Raw genomic sequence first — 27,316 nt, 5'->3', positions numbered from 1 at the left:
ACCTCCTTAAGATTCTGTGGGTGTTTCATATCATGTTTACGACAAGCAAGGCAGAACATTCCTTCGCCTTCAATGTAGCAAAGCCACCAGTGTTCTTTATTCAGCCAACTGTGCTGAAATTTCTTTGGCTTAAGTCTCTGCTGCTCATGTAAATTTACACTAGTGCAGTCTATCTTACTGCACAGGAATACATTGTGTATTGTTTTGGAGGAGTCAAAAAGGTTTTCTATGGCTTCTCTACATTCATCACCAGTCCAAGGTCCACATGAGGGTTTACAAGCTGGTTTGGCATCATTCTCTCTGACAGGACAAGAACCACCTGGTTCTGTGCTGCTGGCAACATCTGTCTGGGTGATAGGTGACTGCCTTTTGACATTGTCTGAAAGAGAAGTTTAAACCCATTAACCTTTTCACCGCCATAGGCGACTTGAATCGACATTGCAAAACAGTGAAGTCCCAGATCAGACGCCGCCTTAGAAGGCGGCGTCTGATCAGGGACTTCACTGTTTTGCAACAAAATTTAGTCCTTATATAGGGTTTTGGAAAAGCCAAAGTTTATTTAATTATTTCTGTTATTTATTTCGTTAAAATATTTGATCCAAAACCAGTTACAACCGACAATTTTAAATTTGGTCCGAAAGGGTTAAGGCAATATTAAATTGTACCATGTCATAACTTAAAACAGACACAAGTAATGTTCTGTACTATTTTTTTGTTCCAGGTAGTAGACCGAAAGTGACACAATAAGCTTGAAGCTTCCTTTGTAACAAATAATCTCACAGCAAGAGCATTCTTCATGCAGCAGCACTTGAAAGTGAAATGCTTCAAAGGGTATCTTACTTCCAAAAGGAAATAAACATAATACAAATAATATATAGATATTGTAATTATCATTTGTGTTTCATGTTTTCTTCCATTTCCATCGTGTTATAAAATTAATTAAAAGTAGTGTTTATATCACTATTTAAATCGATACCATATGCAAAACAACCAACATAACTACAAAGAAATTTCATATTATTAAAAGCTTATTTTGAAAACAAAACAATCCAGCAGCTTTAGCCATTCTAGAACGCATTTATAAAGCACAGGTGGAAGGAACATACCTTTGTGGTTTTTTTCTCTTAAAACTGATTTCATAATAAAATTAAAATAACAATATATTCTTAGCGGTTTACCATAGAATTTAATTTAGAGATCTATTAAGATATCAGTTTTAAGAGAAAAAAACCACAAAGGTATGTTCCTTCCACCTGTGTTATAAAGTACAAATGCATTTCCGTTGCTTTACATACTTTATTATTAAAGAGATAGTTGTTTATTGGAGCACCTGATACCACACAAATAAACAACCCACTCGCCTTCCTAATCAGTTATGTCTTCCGTGCAGATTTTTTGATGAGGTATTGGAAAGAAGAAATAGTCTGCATGCAGATTAAAACATAAATTATGTACCCAATGATTCTTCAGTTGACTTGGAAGACTTTGTGGTCTCGGATGAGCATGTGGGTGTTGATCCGCCACTACCTGCATCATGACTGGATGCATCTGAAATACATCAGGGCAGGCATTATAAATAATGTATGGTTATTGCCAGATAAGCAAAAAGAAAATATATATCTAGTATATTATACGTCTTGGTTTGGTTGTCACCTGTTTTCAACAATGTTTCAGTCACAACAATGTATCTATTTAAACCTTATACTTAATAACCTGAACCCTAACAAAAGCCAATTCATTCTGAAAAAAATGGCACAAGTTCCCCTAGCCTAGGCAGTTTCATTAAAAATTCGAGCATAGGTTCCCCTAGCCTAGGCCGTTTGATTAAAAATTTGAGCATAGGTTCCCCTAGCCGAGGCATTTTTCTTATGGCTATATAACATTATACAATGACTATAAGTGGAGGGGGGATACAAGTTAAAAATCAGGAGAGTTTGGGGCTCCAGAGTTCCATTTATCCTAATGAAACTCTGACCCTCCTGTGCAGAGAAATGTTGCAAAAGAATTGTACTTACCTTGCTGACTTTCATAAAATATCATCGCAGGAACAACGAATAGTTAAAAAACCGAACGATATCAACTTCAACAGTTCACTGAAAATAATATGAACATCATGAACATGCAAAGTCAAAGCACGCTTTCAACATAAATAGTTAAAAAAACCACACGGATCCAAACTGAACATAGTGTAACACTGTAAAGTATGTTCTTACTGGACACACGGGCGAAAAAATCGTCAATCTTTCTCTTTTTCATGTTTGTATTTTTTTCATGTTTGTATCGTCGTCTGTTATCTGCCGCAGTTCCGTATTATGTTACCGAGTTCTCCATTGGGCAAGCGAAACTAGTCAACCAATCAGAAGATACTTTACATACCGGTTCTTAGGTTACAATACATCCGGTACAGTCCTTACAAAAACGAATGAAAATATGAAAAATATCCTCGTCGTCACGATATTTAAAAAAAAAAAAAAAAAATCCCCCAAGATTTGAGCCGGCGCAAATCTTGATTGAAACGGTCAATTTGGCCGGCGGCCGGCTCTTAATGACAACCCTGGAAAAGCGTCGGAATAGTCGAGCGCGCTATCTCTGTGACAGCTCTTGTCAATTTTCATAGGATCACTTATGCAGTAGATGCAGTAGATGTTCACTATCGAATATGGGTGAATAGATCAAACTTCAAGGCCACTGTTTATTCGTCTCCAGTCTAAAATTACAAATTTCATGCCCATCATTTATTTTTTCTCAGCTATAACCATACAATGGGGGAGATAAACCCTTTTACAAAAATGCAATCTCAAGTTACTACAAAGATACAATTTGTTGTCAGTAAAATTCATTGTTCTTTCAATTAAATGTCATTGAATTTCTGTGCTTCCTTCCAGCAATTTAAGCTACATAATTATCCATCTTTTAAAAGAGAGATGCTTCATTGCAGCTTAATTTGCAAATGTTTGACCATCACTTATTCCATCAGTCAATCCATAGTCCGATTTATTTTGTATCTAATTTATGTCAAACCTCGTTGGCTTAAACTTCCAGGGACCGGCAAAAATACATCAAGCCTCAGGAAAATCGAGCCAAGCTGGAATTGTTTCATTCAGTAGAAAAAAACTCGGCCCTTAACATCCAGTTCACTTTAGAAATTTGATGTATCAGCTTTAATGTCTGCTTAACATACTGATATGAATGGGATGAGGGGTTATTGCCGAAGCTTTCTTTCCAACATTTTACTGAATGTCAACTTTATTTCTTGCAGGCGGAGGAATCAATAGAGACGAATCCAGTACACAAGATTTCTTACATCGAAGTTCCCCCTTCTGCCAATAGCAATCCTTATGCAACCCCTGTTATTAAGAAACCCAACCCATACGCTACCCTGCACAAGCGCAATTCCCAGCTTAACGCATCCAACCTTTCAAATGGCTCATTCTACAGTAGCGTTCCAGTGCCTGTTGACTATGATGGAGGAAAATTGCCGGCGGGAAACACCAACAATCACCTGTCTGTATCTCAGAACAATACGATCAAATCAACAACCAAAGAAAGCCTTAAAAGACAGTACGAAATTCCGTGGGACATAAAAAAGTACAGTGACAGTTTTTCGACTTTGAATTGTTCGGGGTCGGATCTTACCATGGGGTATTTTGCCAATGGACGATTTTACGACCCCTCACCCAGACAGCCTTGCGTAAATCCAAACCCCGCTCCGGAGATTTACGCCCCAGCAAGTTCATACAGTGACCCTAGCAACCCACCCATTTTTTCCACGTTTACTGGTGGCGTTCCCAGAAAACAATCCTCAGCTTCATCCCATTCCTCAACACTTACAAAGTATGTATGCACTGCTGGGGGAAATGGGGGCAATCTAAGGACAAAATAATATCAGAAGATGGGAGAAATATGCAAATTTTTGTAAGAAGTGTCAGATATTTAACAAATTTTAAGCTGTAAATTAAAAAATACCTATCGCAACATCTCCAGCTGATTTATTTGTAATAATTCAAATTAAAAAAAATGATCATACAACTTGTTCATTGATAAGATGGTGACAGGTCTGATTGACTAGGCTGAAGATATGTTTTTTTTGGTCTTTTTTAAAATTCTTATTTTTTTTAACAGAATTTCAATCACTTCTCTCCAATATGACATGTTTATGTTTGTTAAATCAAAAACATTTTAGTGGGTATGAGAATCCAACAACGTTTTTATCTTGCCTATAAAACAGTTTTAACTTTTGACCGACATGCCTGTTCCTATGTTTTGCACCAATGCACAGACATGTACATAAAAATGTATCTCATTTTGAAGTAGCTTAAGAAACTATTTTGTAATATAGAAATGCATATTCCCTACTATATATAACGCTGATAAAAATAGCTTAATTTTTAAAAAAAATCAACAAAAGGAATTCCTACCTGAAAGAATGTGTTTTATGTTTGGGCTGTGTGTAACCGGAAACATGTTTTTGATATTGCATAACTCATAGATTCCATGTTTAAATTGATGCAAACACCATTAATTGTTGTCTTGAGCAAATTTAAATCGCCCCTATAACATAAATCAAATGATTCTTTCAATGTTTTAGAAAAGGCCAAGGTGATATCACCTGAGTCATCTGATTACTAACATTTGGTTGTGGGTTTACTTACATCTAGGAAGTTAAAATGTTCTGATGAAGGGACACATGTATTGGATCGTTAATTATATATTTTTGCACCAAAAGTGTTGACACAAAAAACCAGGCCTGACTTTTGACATCACTTGTGTTCATTGGCCAACTATTGAATTTTGTCAATTTTTTGAAAATAACTAAGTAAGCCTTCCATTTTCAATCTATTTGCATTATGCAATTATTAATGGAATAGTAAAGTCAAAGAATAAGACCATAACTTCACTAGTTTCATACTATTTTATCTGATTATAATTTTTGATGGATGATTTCACCATTTGTACTATACAGAATAAATTGATTAATAAATAAACCACAGTTTATATTCAAATTGACAACAATTAATGCCCAAAATTCTGTATTTTATATACCCGGTAGTGTATGTATATTTTGATATAAACCACAATTTATATGTAAATTAAATACATTATATATCTACATTTACTGTGCTTTGTATTTAAATTAATCACATTAGTCATACTTAAAGCTGCACTCTTACAGATTGACTGATTTGACAATTTTTTTTTTGTCTCAGAATCAGCTGATTTTGGCGTCAGTGTTATCAATTCAGTTATATAGGATAACACACAATAGAACAGATCTCAATTGTTTGGAAAACTGCCCAAATTTTCAGTTTTCTTGAAGTGTAAGTAACACTTTTAGCCATAAAACATCAATTTTCGAGCGTAAATATTAAAACAGCGATCTGATCTTTAATCAGCAGTCTAACATCACCGGTTTTCAGACATTGACGCAAAATTTGGCTTATTCCAAGACAAAAAAGGTTAATCTGTGAGGATGCAGCTTTAAATAAAGCACATGTTATACTCTAATTATCCTACATTATATTTCAGTACTGAGCAAAATCAATATGACAATCATGGTGTTTTTAGAACACGAGGTGGTACCCCTATCAACAACACCTTCAATGCAGCTGTTGGTGCTATTGATGATTATGAATATGATGATGAAGATAGTGACGAAGATATACATCCAGACGGTCTACCATTTGACATTACAGATGCAACGGAGCCTGTTGAAGTTTAGTTTGAATTGTGATTTAATTTGTATGACCAAACAGTTACCTTCAGTGACAAATTTGACTCACCATGTGATTTTTGGCCCAAAGAAGGTATCTAGGCGAAATTGAGTTATTATTATATACACAAAGCTTATTTTCCCCCCGACACATTTTTTTTTATGAAATTCCTATTTTTGAAATTGAAGTAATTAATACTTCTTTTAGTGTCTTTTTTTTTTATCAAAATTGATATTTTAATTGACAACATATAAGGTCCTGTAAATGACAACAAAGTATTGTAATTGATAACTTAGAGTTTGAATTGAAAAACAGCTTAAAACGCTCAATTAGTATTTGACAGATATCATGTGATACCGGCAATCATGAAGTTTTATTTACTAAACAGTTCAGTGGAAGTTCTGAAGACAATTTTGAATTATATTGTCTTTAATAAAACAAATTGTCATTGTAATATAATTGTGAACATTTTTTATAACTACATAAACTATATAACTCCATGACAAACATTGTCAATATGCTGGCTTTGTCTGAAATTTGAAACTGAATATTCTTTTTATTTATTCACAAATTTATAAAAAATCTTGAATGATTTTCATTTTTGTATAAGTTAATTGGGTAAATTTCATCATATTTTTTGTATGTCATTTTATACATAAAATACATATTGCATTGTCATTGCAAGTTCAGTTTTAGAAAGTGAGATTCGAAAGGCACATTGGAATTATAGCTTTTTAATCATTTATACTGTCACTTCAAAGTAACTTTGTTCATGAATTGAAATTATGGGCTACATGTGCACATATTATTATTTATGTATTAAATTAGAGTTTTTTGAGTCTGCCACTTTTGAGTTTTTCTGAATAATTATAGAAACATGACATAAACTGTAAATGTATACTCCCCCCAGAACTTTCAGCTGCCAATGACCCCCCATCCCCTGCGATTCAGTATTTTAAGCAGACAACGCACTTCTATACGCAGCACCATTTATGTATACAGAGCTTAATGTAAGCGCATAACAAACACTTGTGCTTTCTCTATGCTTATTAGGATCATGTGACTTGTAACCACCTGTTCACATTAACAATATGCATACAGTCATGTTTGTGTACCGGTACATTTACAGGTTATATTGTAGGTCGTCTTTTTTCCGTAGAACATAGGCAAAGTAATAATGTATCTATACTGAAATCTTTAAGGCAAGGCCAATTTTCATGTTACAGTGTATCTCCCTTTTCTCATAAATTCATTAAGTTTTGAAATTTTTGGCAAATATTTCTACTGACTTCTGTGGCTGGCGGTTATTGAGCAATGTGCGTGCGTCAGTCTTGTAAGCTATGCCAGTTTCCAGCATACATGTTTGTTACATCTTTTCCATAGAAGAAGGCAAAGAATAATGTACTAATACCAAAATCTTTTAAGGCAAAGCAAGGCCAATTTGCATGTTACCTCCCTTTGACTATAAATTCATGAATAATTGTGCAATTTTGGGCGAATATTTCTACACACTTCTGCTGCAGGTGTTAAGCACTGTGTTTATGTCAGTATTGCAAGCTACGCCCTTTGCCAATTTTCACCATATGTGCAGTTGTACAATGTCTCTGTGTATATCAATGAAAATAAACAGATTTTATGATAAGTGATTTTTTGTGTGGAATTATAGAGGATATTCTTGCCTGCTATTCTGTCTCCAGTGCTTTTTAGCTATTAATAGTTTTGAGCTTATCGCTACGGACAGTTTTCATTCTAGGGACTAACAGGGTGGAATCATTTGATTAAAATTGTGAATGTTTCTATATTTCAACCACTCATATAACTTAATGTCACTTGGTACATTATGGCGACAACTCCACAAATTTTAGTAATTTGATTGTGTTATTTATTCAATAGTTTTTAGTCTCGTTTCCGTATGTTATACAGCTTATAATTGCTTTGAATACATGTATTTATTTGTCTTAATTCATTGTATTTAGACAGTCACTATTTTTCTTTTTCAATTTGAAATGTATGGAAAGTGATAGTGAAACATTTACTTAACATGGTTTTGCAATATTAATTCCAAATAAAGATTTTATCAAGTCTAATACTTGAAATAGATTATTTGATTTTGAAAATGACTTGAAAGCATTTATTTATTTCCTGTTTTTCCTGTCATTTCTTTATTTTGTGTCATGAATTTATTTATCATTTTTATCCAGGCATGCTGTTTTAAATGTAGCAAGATTTTATCTGGTATTTTTATTTTCGAAAATTAAGTAATTGTAAAACATCTAATTTGATCATTATGAACCCATGAAATTTTTATAATATTATCTCAAAGATTTAAGCTGGAGCTGATTTAATGTAAAAAAAAAATTGCCTGGTATCCTAAAATTTGATTCTAGACAGTAATAAACCAACAGTAATAAACCAATCAGACTTGGCCACTAGTCGTTAAATAGGTTGTTACGTGAAACCATGTGGTGTTATTCATTAAAAGATACTTTATTCATATTGTCAGCTTTATGTTTTGTGCAACTGTGCATTCGGAACTCCTCTGCCATATTTATCGAAACAACCTCGGCTGATGCGGGTACATCAGCAGAACTAGCTCTTAAAAATTTGTATAATATTATTAATAAAATGTACTGTTATGGCTTGTATTCGTAGATCTAAGTAAAAATTGGCTGCCAGTGAAGTTTATAATTGCAAACATTATAAGCATTCCAAAAAATTGAAATAACTGCGATATTCTTGCAGCGTAGTTTAAGTGTACAGATATTTGACATTACAAACCGTCAATATAATCCTATATTTTTTTGAGAAAAATGGCCGAGGAGTTCAGAATGGCAAGTGTAAAGTTTACCATACAATACAGTAGGATGAGCAAGACATTTTGCATTTATAATAAACTTACTTTCATGTGCTATGTCATTTACTAATGCTGTCTCATCCTGTTTATAATGAATCATTTTGAATTTTCTTTTTATTTAATTTTGTTAAAGGATTACAAATTGATCTGAAATTCTTATATAATTATATTAGATTGAAGTATCTATCTCCCTATGTTTTAGGTTGTGCTTGTTATTTTGTTTTTTGCTGTGGTAAAGTAGGGGTTTGGATTCGCAAAGTATTATTAACTTTAGTGCCATTTGTTTTTCTTTTTCTTTTATAGTATATTTTTTCACATTTATTTACTCATTATTAAGAAAAAAGAAGTTGAGATTCAAGGTTGCTAGAAGTTTTTTTTATTATCCAATTTAGACTTGATGAGAAATCATCTATGATGAGACTCTAAAGTTGGGGCGGTATTCATTAAATATCTTAAGTCATTTCCTAACTTAAATCACTTTCCTAATTTAAGGATCTCTTCAATCAAATGAAATAAAGATTTAAGAATTTCTACAGTACATTATTTTCATTGACCTTGAACATACTTAAATGTTGAAAACATACATTATACATTTCCTTCAATTTGACTGAAAATTGAAGTCAATTTGAATTAGGAATTGATTTATGATGTTTTATGGATATGGCCCCAGGATTAATCTATACCTCAGGTACCTTGAAATGAATATTAATGGCAATAGTCTATTTTTTAGATATACAGTCAAACTCTCTTGGCTCAAATTCCTCGTTGGCTGAACTAAATGGAAGGTCCCCGGGATTAGGGGCCAATTGGGTTTGACTGTACTTTGGTTTTATAAAATTAACTCTCATCAAAAGGACTGTAGATTGTTTTTATGTTGAGTGTCTTTTTTCATGATTTTTGTTTTTTTTTGCGCCAATTTCTTTAGCTAGTCTGTTCTTTGAAGAATTGAATTTATTATATTTGTTTCTGCATGTTTGGTATAATTTTCATATATATCTTTGCTTATTTCTGAGTTTGCAACATGATTAAAATTGCCAATATATATTTAATATGAGCAGTCCCTGACTGCCATATCACTCACCATCCTTCACATTTAAACGGTCTATAAGAATTTGAAAAAAGGGTACGGCTTTTGGATTTACTCCTAGGATAGTAATAAAGAATGAAAATGAACTAATGTTTTAAGTGGGTGGGAAGGTAAAATACTTAACGTTTAAAAAATACATGTTTTATTTAGTTTTGAGGAACGATCTTCTTTGGGAGTGAAACATTTATACTTGGGGACATGTTTTGAGTTAGTAAGGAATTAAATAAATTTTACCAAAAAAGATTTTAATAGATTTAGATAAAAAAGCATTCACATTATTATGGAAAGGTTTGTTGACATTAGTACTTCCTTTTTATGTTAAAATGCCTAGACCACCTATTCACAATGTCTTGAAATATCTGGATGATATCTTGTCAAATAAGAAAGTAATTCAGAAAAATAATGAAATTTCATGGACGAAATTAATTTCCGGTTTACAAAACTGCATATATCTTTTTTAAAATAGCTGCAATCAACGCAAAACCACAAGACATTGTTGATTGGGCAGTTCCGATAAATTTGACTCACAAAATTCTTTTTTTGTATTAAGACATTTCCAAGAAAATGTAAATGCTTTTTGATTTGAAATCTGATAAAATATTCTTTCCTAATTACAGCTTTTCATGTTGCATCGGATATATGAATAATGCTTGTTAAATATTGAACCTCAAAACTAAGTAGAAAATTTTGATCCATCAATCGACTTTTGCACCACTGCCGACCCTTAACTAGGTTTTCACTTCAGTAAGGGTTGACATATCTTTGTATATACCGATAGGAAGAGATAATGGACACATTCAATGGGATTGCGTTTGGGGCCCCTTGGGTCAAGGTCACATAAAATGTTTATGGAGACCTTTCATGGGATTGGGTTTGGAGGTCAAGGTCACTGTTACTAAAAATAATAAAAAACAGTTGAAACTGAATTACTTTTATAAGGGTCAACATGTTTATAAAGACCTTTCATGGGATTGCGTTCGGGGTCACTGGGGTCAAGGTCACTGCTACTAGAAATAGAAAACGGTTGGAACTGAATAACATGTTTATGGTGACATTTCATGGGATTGCCTTCAGGGTGCCTGGGGTCAAGTTCACTAGAAAAATGGGATTACATATGGGGCCCCTGTGTTTAAGGTCAACGTCACTGTTAATACGTCAATACGTTTATGGAAACCTTTCATGGGATTGGGTCTGGGGGTCAAGGTCAAGGTCACTTAAAATGTTAATGGGAACCTTTCATGGGATTGCGTCTGGGGGTCAAGGTCACTTAAAATGTTAATAGGAACCTTTCATGGGATTGTGTTTGGGGGTCAAGGTCACTTAAGGGTCAATACCTTTATGGAAAAATAGAAATGGTTGAATTACTTAAGGGTCAATATGTTTATGGAAACCTTTCATGGGATTGCATCTGGGGGTCCCAGGGGTGAAGGTCAATGTCAATTATATGTTTATGGAAACCTTTCATGGGATTGTGTTTGGGGGTCAAGGTCACTCTTACTAAAAAAAGAATAATGGTTGAATTACTTAAGGGTCAAAATGTTTATGGAAACCTTTCATGAGATTGTGTTTGGGGGTGCAAGGGGTCAAGGTCACTTAAAATGTTTATGGAAACCTTTCATGGGATTGTGTTTGGGGTCCAAGGGGTCAAGGTCACTTAAAATATATGAAAACCTTTCATGGGATTGCGTCTGGGGGTCCAAGGGGTGAAGGTCATTTGAAATGTTTATGGAAACCTTATATGGGATTACGTTTGGGGGCCCTGATGAGTTTGAATATTGGTGAATTGGGATGAAAAACTAGGTCACATCGCCCAAAAATATGTGCATGTTTTTATGAATATAGATTGTGATATTTCAGTAACCCGTGTTCAAAATTCATTGTCTTCAAATCATATGTTCTGCTTCAAAACTAATTCTGTGCAATTTCATCATCATCAATCACCTATCATGAATTGGTTTGAAATGTGAACCGAAAATTAACTATAATCTTCCTGTTTTCTAAGAGATTTGTCATTATTGCTTGTTATTTACCATAGATGTGCGTGTTCAAACAATTATAATAATTTAGATTTTGCATTTACATATTTTATCAAGTGTCATTAAAAAATAAAATATTTATTACATGCGAGTTTCATGTTGTTTTTCAAAGTCGGGAGTATATAAAAAAGAACATGTATTTGAAGGGCTGGTTCTCAGCTCTGATCTAGTAACCGGACAATTTTCGCCATTCTATAAAACCTAGTGACCTAATTTTTAGACATTTATTAGCGAGTTGATCCAGTGACCTAGTTTTTGATCCCAGATTTCCGGATGAAGAAGACTGAGAAACAATGGCCATCCAACGATATTAATAGCTCACCTCATGCTAAGGTGAACTAAATATCAGTTGGCTCAGAGCCAAAAGGTTAATCATTAATGTTTATTCAGAATCAAGCATAGTCATTTCAATAACAATAACTTTCTTAAACAAAATGTTTTTCTCTTTAAATATTACCATGAGAATGTGATCCAAAATTATCAATGGAATATGAATACATTTTTTATTTATCAGCAACAACTGTGTAGTCTGCGAGGGTTGTATAGTGTATAATTATTAAATATGTGCTTAATTGTACTATTATTGACACAATCCTGACGAGGAACCCCAGGATTTCATATTAAAGGTACACTATGTCTTATCATATACGGCCCGATTAAGTTAATTCACTAGAAATTCTCTTGCTGAGTGAATAACTTAAAAAATCTCTTTCACTGGACTAATATCAAAATTCGAAAGATGTATGCAAATGCTTAGTGAGTAAGTTATCTTTCCTCTCAAATTCTTAAGAATTTAATATTTTCACTAAACAATCTTGGGTAAAGCATGTTTTGAGACCATCCTGTTGCTGTTGTTTTGAGTGAGTTCATACCTAAACTATGAATGTATTAATATCATAAGTCAAACAGCACCACCTATTTCATGAACATTATTAATATTGATATATTTCAACTCATGATTATAACGTTGTTCGTTCCAAAGTTTGACTGAATTCCAATTACACATTCAATTAAACGTGTAAAGATTTCTTGCATGCATTAATTATGCTCTTGCCAAAGTCATATAGTCTTATAATGATGTCAAAGATTTTACAAACATATTAATATCATATGACAAAGTAACTGTTCAAATGCATGTTCACAAAATCACAATAGTACAATCTCATTATTTTCACCAAATATTTCATGAACATAACAACGAATATCTCATAAACATAAAACTAAATATTTCATGAACATCACATATAAGATTGCATGAACATCAAGCCAAGCATCTCATAAACAATACACTAAATATTTCGTGAACATCACACCAAAGATTTCATGAACATCAATGCAAATATCTCGTGAACAATGCACTTAATTTTTCATGAACATCACACCAGAGATTTCATGAAGGTATTGATATCATATTCGGACTCGTATTGCTGCTCATCCCAGAGATCGCCCAAACCATCCAATATTGCCTTCACCGTGTCCTGTTTATCCGAGTGTTTTTGTTCGCTGGAAGATGCACTCTCGCCCTTCCGCTTTTCCTCGAGAGTGAATAGGTCCAGTAGTTGGTCTGTCCCCATTGTTGATAAGCTTGCGTTGTCTTGGCTGATAATTGTGTTTGCTATTGTAATCTTAAACTTCTGAAGACTGAAACGGGACAAAAATCATCATATTAGGCCTGAATTAACTAATAGTAAACACCCTTGATTGTTTTACAAAAAGTTACCAGTGTTCCTAGTAAAGACTGGAACACCCTTGATTGTTTTACAAAAGGTTACCAGTGTTCCTAGTAAAGACTGGAACACCCTTGATTGTTTTACAAAAGGTTACCAGTGTTCCTAGTAAAGACTGGAACACCCTTGATTGTTTTACAAAAGGTTACCAGTGTTCCTAGTAAAGACTGAAACACCCTTGATTGTTTTACAAAAGGATTACCAGACTCGAGGGTTAAAAGCAAAAATGTTCTCTATTTAATGTCACTTACAACCTTTTCGCAGTCACCCCTCGCAGGCTCCTAATAAAGAACAGAATACCCTAAATTTTAAACAATAGGGGTTACCTTAGAAATCCTATCGAAGAAAGGCATGCTTTAAAGCTGCACTCTTACAGATTGACTGTTTTGACATAATTTTTAGTTTTTATCTCCGAGTCACTTGATTTTAGCATCAATACCTTCAATTCACAGTCTCATTAACATAACTCACAATAGAACAGGGCTAGTATTCAATATTGATCTTATCATTATCCTTAGACATGCCTCAGTGATTCCTTCAACCTATCAAAACATGCAGGTTCAAGTCTTAATTTTAAATTCAATCTAAGTTGCTTTTTTGAATAAGGCCCCTCTGATCTCAACTGTGCCAATAACTTTAATTTTCTTAAAGCATTAACAGCCAAAAACCTCTAATTCAGACCATATATGAAGAATTGTGTTCTTATCTTAGTCAACCTTTTTAAAGCACTGGTTTTCAGCCATTTACACCAAAATCATTAGTTGTGAAACAGGAAATTTGTGAGAGTGCGGCTTTAAATTGTAATACAATTTCCATTTTCTACCCAATATATTTAAGAAAAACTTCTGCATACTTTTCAATTGTAATCTAGCACTAAAAGGATATTAATGAACAATTAAGTGGTATTCAATACTTACACTTTATGACCTACTTTGATATCTCAATAAAACAAAAGGTACAAAAAATATGACACCTAGCTGTCACTTGCAAAGTTTTAAATGTCAAAGACATTGACACTGTAATTATATTTTCTACTTTAATTGGAATATAACCTATAAACACAAAAAAGAAGAGGAAATATGTGGATATAAAACTTCAGGTACATGATCTTTCATAAACTACAGCGATCATGTATGCTCTATAAAGTTTAAAGATGCACTCTTACTCCCAAATAAGTTATACCACATTTAATACATTTTTTTTAAATTTATTAATAAGGTTAATAATATTGTAAACAATGGTTCTTATGAAAGATACTGTGTTGAATTTGAAAGGAAGGTGCAGAAAACAAGGTATTTCTACCTCATGAGGCGATATATTAGCACTGTAAATCTTTTAGCACTCACCATTCATATAATATTTTATTAAATACACAGTTACAAACTTGTTGTCATTAATTAATATTTTGCATAACTGCATTATTTAGTAAGTAGTTAAAGGTTTATTACTCAAAATATATGTTTGTTATAAATGTGTATGTATTGATTTTAAATGCGGGAGTGTCACTTAAACAGTTCTGAATCTGTGCACAATTAACAACATAAATAATTCATTTATTGTGATATTTCAGTGATGAAATAAGAATAAGGGTGCTACCTTAAAAGGACAGGGTTCAGCGCCTTTCCTTAACCCTTTAGCTTTAACCTTATGATGTAGAGTTAAGGGAATTACAACTTTTGTATTTAGTACTACGCTTTTAATGAGGCTTTTCATTTTCTTCACAGATTATTTCCATCACAGGTATGGGTTGCGGTGCTAGTCATCACAATCGTGTTAACCCAGGACCTGAGCCTGGAGCATCCCAGCCTGAGTCCCTAACAATATGTGGGCAGTGTGGGCTCGACGGGCACCAGAAAGTTGCTACATGGTGGTGCGAGGATTGCGAAAAATACATCTGCAACTTCTGTGCGTACAATCATGGCAACCTTGCCTCGACTCGTAGCCACTATCTTATCAGAGCTGAGGCGAAGCCAACGCCCAAACCAAAACGCCCAAAACCTGCATGGGAAAGAACTCTGCAATCTAAACAAGCGGTATTGAAAACATTTTTTGACACAAGGGCTGAACTTCATTATGTCGATATTCATTATGAGGATCGTTGGAATCAACAAGATGGAGAAGAGCATACGAGGGGAGAGTGTATGTTGCCAATGTGTAATGTGATCTGTTGTCCGAAACGTCATGTAGCCCAGGCAGCCGCAATCATTACAGGATGCACTTATCTACCGGGTGGATATATTGCTGTGTGTGATTACCTCAATGAGCAAGTAAAACTTTTTGATACAAAATTCCGTTGCAATTCTTATATCCACTTAGACGGTTCCAAACCAACAGACATATGTTCCCACCGCAGTCAGATCTATATAGCAATTGACGAAAAAGCAAAAATTGAGAAAGTTGAAATATCTCTACCATACTTGTGTTTTGGCAGAAAACTGTCCAGGAATGGTGTTATAAAGACAGATGGTTACTGTGACAGTATAGGAATATGTAGACGGTCCAGTTTTACCCATGCATTAGTAGCCGGAATAACATATCCACAAGGGTATGAAACAAAACGATATCAAGTTCACATAATCTCGTTTTCTGGTGACACTCTTATAAAAATGTTCTATGATGATATTGGAAAAACTTTATTCCATGGAAAACTGTTTGTCAGTGGAACACCCCGAAAGGGTGAAATAATTGTATCAGACTCTGTCGCAGGTACAATACAAGGTTTCAACTTTGCAAAGAAAAACGGGGAAGGACTTTTTAGACATGACATCTCAGCCCCTCTTGGACTTTCCGTTGATCGGAAAAACAACATTTATGTCATTTCACATGGTTGCTTCTTCTGGATCCCAGCACATAGAGAAACTGTTGTGACCTTTCTAAGAAGAGGCCATAGGTCGAAGTCCACCAATTGTTGCTACGATGACAAGACTGAAACACTTGCAGTTACTTCAAGTCACTCAGAGACTGTGCAGTTGTATAAGATCATTTGAGAGAGACTGTGCAGTTGTATAAGATCATTTGAGAGAGACTGTGCAGTTGTATAAGATCATTTGAGAGAGACTGTGCAGTTGTATAAGATCATTTGAGAAGGACTGTGCAGTTGTATAAGATCTTTTGAGAATGACTGTGGAGTTGTAGAAGATCATATGAGATGGAATGTGCAGTTTTATAAGATCATATGAGCAGGAATGTTTAGTTGTATAAGATCATATGAGATGGTATGTTCAGTTTTATAAGATCATATGAGAAGGAATGTTCAGTTTTATAAGATCATATGAGCAGGAATGTTTAGTTGTATAAGATCAAATGAGAAGGTATGTTTAGTTGTATATGATCATCTGAGAATGACTGTGCAGTTGTACAAGATCTTTAAGAAGGAATGTGAAGTAGTATAAATATAGCCAGTTTGTGTAACAATGACTTCTTTTTAGAGTTAAGAAGAGTAATAAATTCTAACATACTTGGTTGGATGCGATATATATCCATTCTAGAACAATTCCACAAATTATAATAATTCATTCTTAAGAAACTCACCCCATAATCTTTTCCTCAAGAGTTCCACGAGTGATAAGCCGATAAACATTCACGACTTTCTTCTGCCCGATACGATGCGCCCGATCCATAGCTTGTAGATCTTTCATGGGATTCCAGTCATGTTCGACAAACACCACCGTGTCAGCACCGGTCAGATTAAGTCCCAGTCCGCCAACGTGCGTCGTCAGCAGCAGAATGTCGATTGATGGATCATTGTTGAACCTGGTAACAAAAAGATTTGAATGTAAAAATTATTTGGAACCTCAATACATGTATGTTTTGAACACACTAACTTAATGTCATGAATATTTGGTGCAATAATACATGTTTGTGATATAAATTTATGTATATAATCTGAATACATGTATGTATTAAAACCACTTATGACAAGTTCCGGTACCTTTTTTTAAATAACATCTAGTTTGATAAAATGATGATGATGTGTTTGCTTATCCAAAAATTAAAATGTTTCAAAAGTTCAAGTGTAATTTAGTTTTGCAGAACACTCTTTAGGGAGTAAAACATACATCCTTTATGTGTCAAAATGACCCATACTACCTAATCAACAATGCCTTGTGAGTTATTGATGATATCTTTATAAATAAGAAAGATATTCAATATAATATTGAAAAATAGTGTATCAAATTCATTTCCTGGTTACAAAAACGCAAATATCTTTCTTAATATAGAGCTCTGCAAACACCATTAAGTCTCAAGAAATTGTTGATTGGGTAGCGTTTTTGAAAAAAAAAAAAAAATCGAAATTGCGCTCGTCTTAGATCGACTGCATTCCACGCGCTGGCCCGTGATTTCCGCTGTCTACGTCACTAGGTGTATGACACTCGTTAAAGTGGTACAACATGCCAATTAGTGCATATATCCATGTCAATAATCAATTTAATTGGAAATTAAGGTCATAAAAGAAGATGTACCCTGATCCTTAATGCAGATAGACGAAGCCATTGAATGCCAATTAAGAATTTTGCAAACTGTAAAAACACCGAGAAGGTCCGTATATTTGAGTAAACAATCCCTAAAGATAGCTGATGTTTACAAATTCAATTACTTTTGAATATCATCTCATTTCAATATTTATTTACACGTTTTTGTTTAATAAGTATATTGAACGCTTACTTTTGTACATTGTCACATTGGGTGCACAGTAACCTCTAATGTAATTGATTAATTATTAAATCGAGAACCGACACTCATCACTCACATTTTGAAAACCTGGAGATTTTAATGAACAGCACATGTTAAGGCACGTGCTTCTGTCATTTGTTTCATAAAAACACATTAAAATGATTTGGTTTATTACATGTTAAAGGCTGATATAATATATTAACAAAGCAATGATAGTAATATATACAGTTAGACGGATATTTACGATGTGTACTGCGGCCTCCGTAACGAATAAACTAGAGTATGTACATAACATGGCAATTGAAAAAGGGAATAAAGGGTCTATATTTCGAGGGATCTTGAATTAGTGGATCACCCAACCCACGAAAACCACGAACATTAATGCCCCACGAACATTAATGATTTCACAGTAAATGACACGTTTACATATGTGCATTGTCTCTGACATGTGTGCCAAGTTTCATTTAAATATCTTAAACATTCTGATATTGGCGTTAATGTGCAGACGAAAAACAAAGAAAACCCTCTCAAACATGGTACAAGAGAGACTTCCTGTTCAGAAGTAAACAGCCGGCTCGATATCCCAGGGACCGGCCAAAATACTTTAAGCCTTGGGAATATCAAGCCAAGTGGGAATGCTTATTAAGAGTAAAACAAAATCGGTCCTTAACATCCAGTTCAAGCCAACGAAGAAATTGAGCCAAGCAATATCATGCCAATGGGTTTCAACTGTATATACTTATCTTAATTTTACACAGCAGGTAGAATAGATCAAATTTTTACACCAAAATGGACTACATCAGTACATGAATAATGCTTCACCTGTTGACAATGTCATGTCTGTTGCCGGCAGGGACACTTCCATCCAGTCTAAGGTAAGTCACAGATGGCATTTGACACCTGGAATATGAGGCAGATATATATATTAATGTATGTTACAGTCTTGGTTTAGTTTACGTACACTGTTTTCTTTAAATTGATTTTGACAAAAGCTGACAACTAATATAAGTATGTTTTAATCAATTATCTTGGTAGAAATTTAGTTGTCCGGTTAGTGCACTTGCTTTTCATCAAGGAGACCTGTGTTCGATTTCCGGCCTGGGCACATGTGAGTTTGGTTAGTTTATACCAAGCTTGTCAAGTGCATTTTCTGCGGACACTCTGGTTTCCCCCACAACACAAGACCACACTCTCACACCACATAGTGCCAACAACAGTGACTTAGTAGAGGTTAACTTTCTTCACAATTGTTGTAAAATATATAATGTTTAAAACTAAGCTTTTTTTGTTTGTGATTTAAAGTGAAAAAGCAATTAATTTCCTTTTCACAAACCATGCAATGACAATGTTTTTAAAAACTGCTAAACTTAAACATTCAATTTTTATGTAAAACCTCCCGATAATTGTACACATGAATACTAAATATCATCCGAATATTTTTATATTTATAAGTGTTTATGTTCTGGCAGACATAAAAAAATGAGCATCAACAATAAATACAATGGAGACAAACAGATGGTAAAATGTATGTTTACTTGAGTAGATCGGTTTCCACTATGTCCAGCATGCCTTTGAGCTGACAAAATAGTAGCACCCGATGTTGGTTCACGACGGGAGTTTCACTCCCAGGCTGGCCGGCACTTCGTCCACACCTATACCACAGTCACTAAGCAGCTGTCTGGAAATCATAGTGAGTTAAAATAAGTTCCATGTGCACAATGATATAAGAGCATTACTGCGTTCTACATAGTTCTCTATGTTTGTAAACTTTCTGACCTGCACTTTCTTTCACATTGATACCACAATTATTTTCTCCAAATGCCGAGAATTATAGTAAACAAGAACTGTCACTTGTAAGTCCCACAGCGATGCCCCATGCAATGTGCACCAATCCAGTAGACGTGAAAGTGATCTTTCAGGTAAGATCTTCCTTTTGACACATCTCGTTCATGTTTTAAAAAGTGAACATTTATGCCTGGAAAATTCTTTGTTCCAAATTTGGGAAAGTAACACTCCTGAAACTACAGTATGTAATTGCATAATTCCAACATTTAACTTTGACAATTGAAGTAGGAATCTTGGTAGTACGCGGGGCATATCTTTTTATGTGAGAGGGACATTTGTGTTAAGTAAATTAAATTTGTTGAAACACATAAGAACGTTACAGCCCTGTCAGAAAATGTGGACAAAAAGAAAGATTGATGCTACGATTACTATCCCCCACCCTCTAGAGCATTGAAAGTCTAAGGTTGTTGATGAACAGCAAACAGTAGGATTACTTGCACCTGTACTATACCAAGAGCAGTCACAGACTGCCATATCCCCTGCTGAATTAAGAACAGTATCAAATTCGCCATACAACAAAATAACAATGAAAATTATCAAAAGGCAATAACTTTAAATACTGCACCAAGATTTATGTTCATGTGCACTGCAAACTCAATGAGATCTATATATGAAGTTTGAAGTCAATACTGCAGTCTTCAAGCTATGCTCTTAGGACAACTATTAAGTATGAAAATTAACTAAAAAAATCCACCCAGTTTTACGGTTCCTGTGCACTGCACTTCTCCTCAATGAAATCTATCTGTATAAAGTCTTTGAAGACTTTTCAAGTTACGCTATGGACAAGGTTGCCGATTCTTAAGAAGTCAACACTAAAATTGTGAAATGACAAACTCCAGATGATTCCATAATTAATGTATATTCTGTAAATGAATGTACTTACTTTAGAGCTGTTAGCTTGGGGGCGTGATTGAGATCACGAATGTTTGAACCCTGAGATTTGAGAGAAGCCATCACTTCAGTGTACTTGGGATGGTTCTGGTTCAACACAAGAGCCGGGTGATTACACACTTTGCGTAAATACTGCAACGCCTGCAAAGAAAAGGATGAGAAAGAGAAATTAGAATGTACGTATAAAGGGGACTATCAGTAAAAACAAGATATGGTAACAGGCCGAAACTCCTAACAATGAAAATACTGAGTTTTGTTTGAGTATGAGGAATACAGGGATGCTGTTCATAAAACATCTTACGTCAAAATATGATTTGATTTCTTATTTTTTATAGTCATATTACAAGAAAACTATAAGTGTTTTCGAAATAAAAGTATGCATATTCAATCAAATCAATTATGCTTAAGAATTTTATATATTATAAGGTTATTATTTCATATGATCAGTGAGATATTTAACTTAAGAAAATGATAGATAGGAAATGACTTAAGTAATAAGAATACCGGCCCAGGCCCATAGCAAGCTTGTTGAAATTGTTTCTAAAGCTGTATACAGCCATTTCATGTACTCACAGTATATAAAGCAAATGTCCAGCAAAAAAACAAACCATAATTGTACGATAGTCAGACAATGTAAGCTCTTCATCTTAATTTCAAGATAAATCCTATCATCCATGAGACAACATAATGTAAATGAAGGTTTGCAAATAATTGCACTGGTAATTGCTGCGAAGAAAGACAATTTTGGACTTATTATTGATATTTCATTTCAGATTTATTGTTGTTGTTTTTTAATTTTGTTTGGAATTGTGCATATTTTAAACTTTCAGTGGTAATCACTTACTGGGACACAAACCAAGCACACAAAATTACCATTATTTTTCATTAAAATTCATTCAAAAGCTCCAAACCAACCTGGAAGATGTGTGTGGATCCCCTCTTACTCTCGCTGACCTTGACCGACGTGACACAATCTTCTACACCCCTCTGTGCCTGAGAGCGTGCAAAGTCCTCGTACAAGCGTACCTGAAATATCAAACAGCAATGAAAAGTACCTAGATCACTATAGGAAAACGTGTGGATCCCCACTCACTCACGATGACCTTTGCTAAGATCATGTAAAGTCCTCGTACAAGCATACCTCAAATATTAAACAGCAATGGAATATTAATGCCTCGATCACAACAAGAAACCTTGAGTATCCTGGCTCACTCACGATGACCTCGGCTGAGAGTGTGCGAAGTCCTCGTACAAGCATACCTGAAATATCAAACAGCAATGGAATATGAATGCCTATATAACACCAAGAAAACGTGTGGATCCCCGATCTCACGATAACCTCAGCTGAGAGCATGCAACGTCCTCGTACAAGCGTACCTGAAATATTTAACAGCAATGGAATACTAATGCCTACATCACACCAAGAAAATAATTAGATTCCGGCTGACTTATGATGACCTTGGCTGAGAGCGTTCAAAGTCATCGTACAAGCGTACCTGAAATATTAAACAGCAATGGAATATAAATGTCTACATGTATCACACCCAGATAACATTTGAATACCCACTCACTCACGAAAGCGAATGTGTATTCATTAACACAATAACAAAGAGGAATGAGCGTTTTCACTTACTCTCACTGACCTTGACAGAGGAGACAAAATCTTCTAAGCCCTTCTGTGCCTGAGGGCACGAAAAGTAATCGTACAATTGAAGCTGAAATTCTTATCCACAAATGGCTAATAAAACCTTCATAATTCTTTTTCATTGGCAATCAAAATTGATATCCTTATATAACGAATGTTTTTTGATGTGTGCCAATGTATAATACAGTTTTTCCATTTGGTGGGTATCAGCCTGCCTGGTCACTGATGAAAACAATGTGCAGAGATTTAGAAAATTTGAAGATACTCAAAATATTTTCAAGACTTTATCCGGGACTTATCTAAGTTACCTGAAGTGGACTCAAATCACAATAATAGTCCTGGATGATTTTAGGGGGCAGATCTTGTAGTACGTCTTCTTTAAGTCGTCGCAGGATAAAGGGTAGGACTTGCCGATGTAGAGTTTCCATGGCCAACGCTCCTGAATAGGTAAATGTAATGCATATGAATGGCAACAAAAATAATTAGGTATTTTACAATGTTTTTTTCAGCATTTCTGGAATGGGCCAAGGGTCTTTCAAATTGGCTACAAAATAGACAGAGAAGATAAAAGAATATGATAATTATACATCAACAAATGGTTTGTAGGTACAATTAATTCATAAAAAAAGTAAATGAAAAATTGGATATACTTTTTTCACATTTGGAAAAAAAGAGATAGTTTTAACATTTGAAATGGAAAATTGGATATACTTTTTTCACGATAGGAAAAAAAGAGATAGTTTTAACATTTAAAATGGAAATTTTGACCATTTGCCATTCTGTGCTACATATTATAAATTTATCGTGAGATGCCCAAGAAATATAATGGGAAAACACAGAATTTGAAGTTGTAATGTTGACATGTTCAAAGGTTTTCAAACTACAGTTTCACATACCAGCTTCCTGTTCTTTAGATGAACTCTTGGCCTCCCTGCTTGCAAGAATCGGTTTCCCATATCTGGCCTGGAACTGCTTCTCCGTTCCCAAAAAACCGGGAACCAGAAAATCAAACAGGGACCAAAGGTCAAGGACATTGTTCTGGATTGGGGTACCAGACAGGATTAGCCGATGGTTGCATTTTAATTGCTTCACTGCTTTTGAGATCTAAAATAAGATATTGCATTTGTTTGACCTTTATAAAAGCCAATGGGAACATGTTTAGAAACAAGATGAGCTATTGGTTGCATTTTTTTACCACTTCACCTGATTTTAAACATATTTTATTATTGCAAGAAACATACAAAGTATGCAAGGTCATATGTATGCAGAACATGGGTTTTTCACAACCAACACACTTCTGGGGTTTTAAATGGTAATTTTTTCCAGTGAATGTAAGAAAGCCTACTAAATGAATACAATGAATATAATTATGAGAAGACAGTGCTAACTATATTATATGTACAATACAAAGTACAAGCCAGGGCCACGCCCATTTGATTGAAACAAATACAGACAGGCTAAATTACTATCTATACAGTGGTCAAAATTAACACAAGCCCGCAAGCCCGTCACTGGTATAATAGCTTCCGGGCTTGCTCATATTCTGAATTTTATATAGCAGGGCTTGTTAAAATTTTTAATGCCAAGCAATAGTAGAAGAATTTGGGCTTTTTCATCCAAAAGTCTAATTTCCATGACTGTCTTTACTTTAATTCTTACAAATTAATGACTAGAATGTATGACAAAACAACTCACCTGACTGCATGACAGTATAAGTATAAATATAGGGTGAATAAAACTTCCTTGAAGAACTTAAGTATGGTTGAATTATTATGTACAAGTAGAACAGAATTCACTTGAACCTCGGCTTTGAAGTCATAATATGAACCAATCAGAATGTAAGATAAAAATATAAAACTTGATTAACCACTCAAACATCACACCATACAAACATACACTCTGAACATGATATTTACATGGACAAACATGTGACTATACAAAACAGGACAGTTGGGGTGGAGTTACACTTGTCTACATATACAATATCAATATATATATAGGATTGGACTAGAAGATGGTAAACAACTTATAAAAGACAAAATGTTAATTGGATGGCCAATATATATCCAATAATATTTTTTACCAATGAAATAATTTCAATGTGCAAACTAGCTGATAAAAAGCCTGTGGACAAATTAATATAAAACAGCTGGCTGCAACTTGTTGTCTTGAGTAAATTATGAAGTATTCAGGGTTCCATATAGACTTAAACAAAATTTAAAGTTTTTTACCTTTGTTTTACCATTCTTTATAATGTGACCTTCATCTAGGATGCAATAGTTCCAGTGTATAGAGCTGCAATATAAGCCACACATGTATATATACATATACCGGTACACCTTTTACAGAAAATCATATGGCAGTTTTTCTCCACTTCAAAATCCTCATGAATGAATACACATTAATAATATATAGGCTGAACAAAACATATATGTATATTCATATATTCCTCAGCTGAAAAACAATAGGCATTTTTTATCTGCTTCAAATCCTCTACCCTCCATACACAAATGCATACATATTTGATTAAAAACAGTCAGGGTGAATGTCGAAAACACAAAAAAACATACATGAAATGACAGGTCCAATATTAGAGCAGTTATAAGAGAAAAGCCAAAGAATTGACCAGTCCCCATTTGTCAATCAAACAATAAGTTGACCAATTAGGGGATTATATTTTCAGTTAATAAAAGCACATGGTTGCATTACTCAATGGATTAACTGTAAATCCTCACCAAGTTGCAGTAATTGCTTTGGTGTCTGGTCAATCAAGTGTGTTACAATTATCTTTTTGGCAATATCACCTAAAGGTGTACCACTTTAATGTTGCACTCTCATAGATTGACAGTTTTAACATTTGTTTTATTTTTGTCTCATAATCAACTGATTTTGATATCATTGCCTTCAATTCAGTCAAATAAGATAACTCACAACAGAACTCATATCTCAATTGCTGTAAATACTACTGACTTTTTTTCTTAAAGCGTTAGTAACAAAAACATCGATTTTTGAACATAAATTTGTAAAACTGCGATCTTATGTTTTACCAGCATTCTTGTACCACTGGTTTCCAGACATTTAGGCAAAAACTGATTCATTCCAAGACAAAAAATAAAAAACAGTCCATCTGTTCAGCTTTAAAGGAACTATACACCAGAAAAACAAATCTCAGGACAATTATTTAATAAAATACTTTACTCTTCGATATCATAATTGTAAAAAAAAATACCAAAATGTAAAAAAAAATTTGTGTCGAACCAGTGTCGCCAAAATTGCAGTCCAGCGTTGTATCAACTGTGATACGAATGGTTACCATAATCAGTTGGAATATTTAAGCTATATACCTAACTTGGTAATATCACGTGATAACATTGACTAGCCAATCACACATATGGAATGAATTCTAATAGGTAGACTAGTTAGTAATCTTTTTTAATGGAAAAATACGAAAACAATGCGAAAATGATTTCATTGTAAACTATGTGGTACTTCAGTTAGTAAGTTTCAATGCATTCTACACATCGATACCAAGTTTATGTCAGTGTTCGACAATTTTCTCTTCTTTTTTTTTTTCGCTATTTCATCATACGGAGTGCAGCCCCTTTAAACAAGAGGCCCAAAAGGGCCTATGCTCTACTGGCATGGCTTTTGTGGTCATCTCAATCCAGAGCATGTATGTATGGGTAAAAGGCAACAGACATATAGTTTATGTTTTGTGTTTGGGTTACCTGAAAACGTAGCACGTTCAACATCTGAGCCCAGAAATTATTGTAAGCAGATTAGTTGCATGAACTATTTTAATATGTGCCAAGTAAAAGTCATCTGACAAAAAAAAATGCTTTCAAACTGTACTCATAGTAAAAATTTCTGTAGTTTTAAAAGTTAAAAAAAGTTGGTCAAAAGGTCAAAGTCAAGGGCATCCTAGGACAACATTGATCAATTTGAACAAACATTCACAATCAATTGTGCTGAGATGGATGCACGAACACACAAAAAGATTTTCAAACCTTTACAGATTTATGTTTACCAAACCTGTGAACCCTGGGTGTGGCCAGTAATGACACCAGGTGCATAACTTAAACATTCACAACCAATTTTGTTAAGATGAATGCACAAACTACAGAACTTAAAGCTAAAAAATGGCCTTTGGGCTTTCAACAAGAACAAGGCAGAGTAATTCACAAAATGAACCGCAGAAGCAAAAAGCAAATTGTCTTTCAAAATCCTAGACTTGCAAATTGTCTCCCTTAACTCTAGACTTGAATTTACATGTAAACTTGGCTAAAAATAGAATTCGCTCATGCAGACCTGGCTAAAAATAGAAAGCATCTTTTTAAAACTTTCATGGCCCATAATCTAGGCATTCATGGGCGGATCTGGCTCAGTTTTCGAAAGGAACTGAGCTCTAATGGATATCTAGATACTGTGCAAGTTTCATTGAGATACAATCAAAACTGAAGACTGTATCGTGTTCACAACCAATTGTTTACACAATAGCATTTTTTTATACTATCAAGGGCCATAATCTAAGCATGCATGGGCGGATCTGGCTGGTTTTCGGAAAGAACCCAGCTCTAATGGATATCTAGATACTGTACAAGTTTCATCGAGATACAATCAAAACTGAAGACTGTATTGTTACGACCTAGCCCCGTGGTCCGTCGACGCTATCAACTGTCCCTTTTAGGGTGACCAAGTATTTGAAGTGTTCCCCTCGTGACTGCCCCTCAGGTACTGGTAGCGAAACCTCTCAATGGCAGTTAAATTGTATGTAGTCTAACCATTGCGTGTCAAAAACTAGTTCACCGGAAAGACAACTCAAATCGATGTTTACAAGTTTAATAAA

General features: G+C 34.3%; 2 protein-coding genes across 3 annotated transcripts in view; one reads left to right on the top strand and one right to left on the bottom strand.

The window, feature by feature from the left end:
• The window catches only part of LOC128210424 (uncharacterized), a 37,222-nt gene extending 25,448 nt beyond the window's left edge, over positions 1–11,774 (top strand). The window contains exons 9-11 of one of the 2 annotated variants that reach the window (XR_008257166.1): positions 3,260–3,834; positions 5,527–10,967; positions 11,140–11,774. Coding sequence is in view for 1 of the 2 variants with exons in the window: in XM_052914779.1 (XP_052770739.1) it covers positions 3,260–3,834; positions 5,527–5,719 (768 nt within the window). In the remaining variant the exon portion in view is untranslated. Of the gene's footprint in view, positions 1–3,259; positions 3,835–5,526 lie in introns of both variants that reach the window. The other variant, XM_052914779.1, reaches the window with a different exon arrangement.
• Positions 11,775–12,056: 282 nt separating this feature from the next.
• Positions 12,057–27,316, bottom strand: part of LOC128212332 (TATA-binding protein-associated factor 172-like) — a 65,358-nt gene continuing 50,098 nt past the window's right edge. Inside the window, 10 exon segments of the mRNA XM_052917735.1 lie at positions 12,057–13,329; positions 16,947–17,168; positions 18,912–18,989; positions 19,625–19,712; positions 19,715–19,767; positions 20,818–20,966; positions 21,741–21,851; positions 22,779–22,909; positions 23,367–23,574; positions 24,702–24,765. Coding sequence (XP_052773695.1) covers positions 13,065–13,329; positions 16,947–17,168; positions 18,912–18,989; positions 19,625–19,712; positions 19,715–19,767; positions 20,818–20,966; positions 21,741–21,851; positions 22,779–22,909; positions 23,367–23,574; positions 24,702–24,765 — 1,369 coding nt within the window. The 3' untranslated portion in view covers positions 12,057–13,064.

This window comes from Mya arenaria, chromosome 2, assembly GCF_026914265.1.
Source record: "Mya arenaria isolate MELC-2E11 chromosome 2, ASM2691426v1".
Taxonomy (NCBI): domain Eukaryota; kingdom Metazoa; phylum Mollusca; class Bivalvia; order Myida; family Myidae; genus Mya; species Mya arenaria.
The sequence above is the reverse complement of the archived record's forward strand: the minus strand, read 5'-3'. Positions and strand labels throughout refer to the sequence as shown.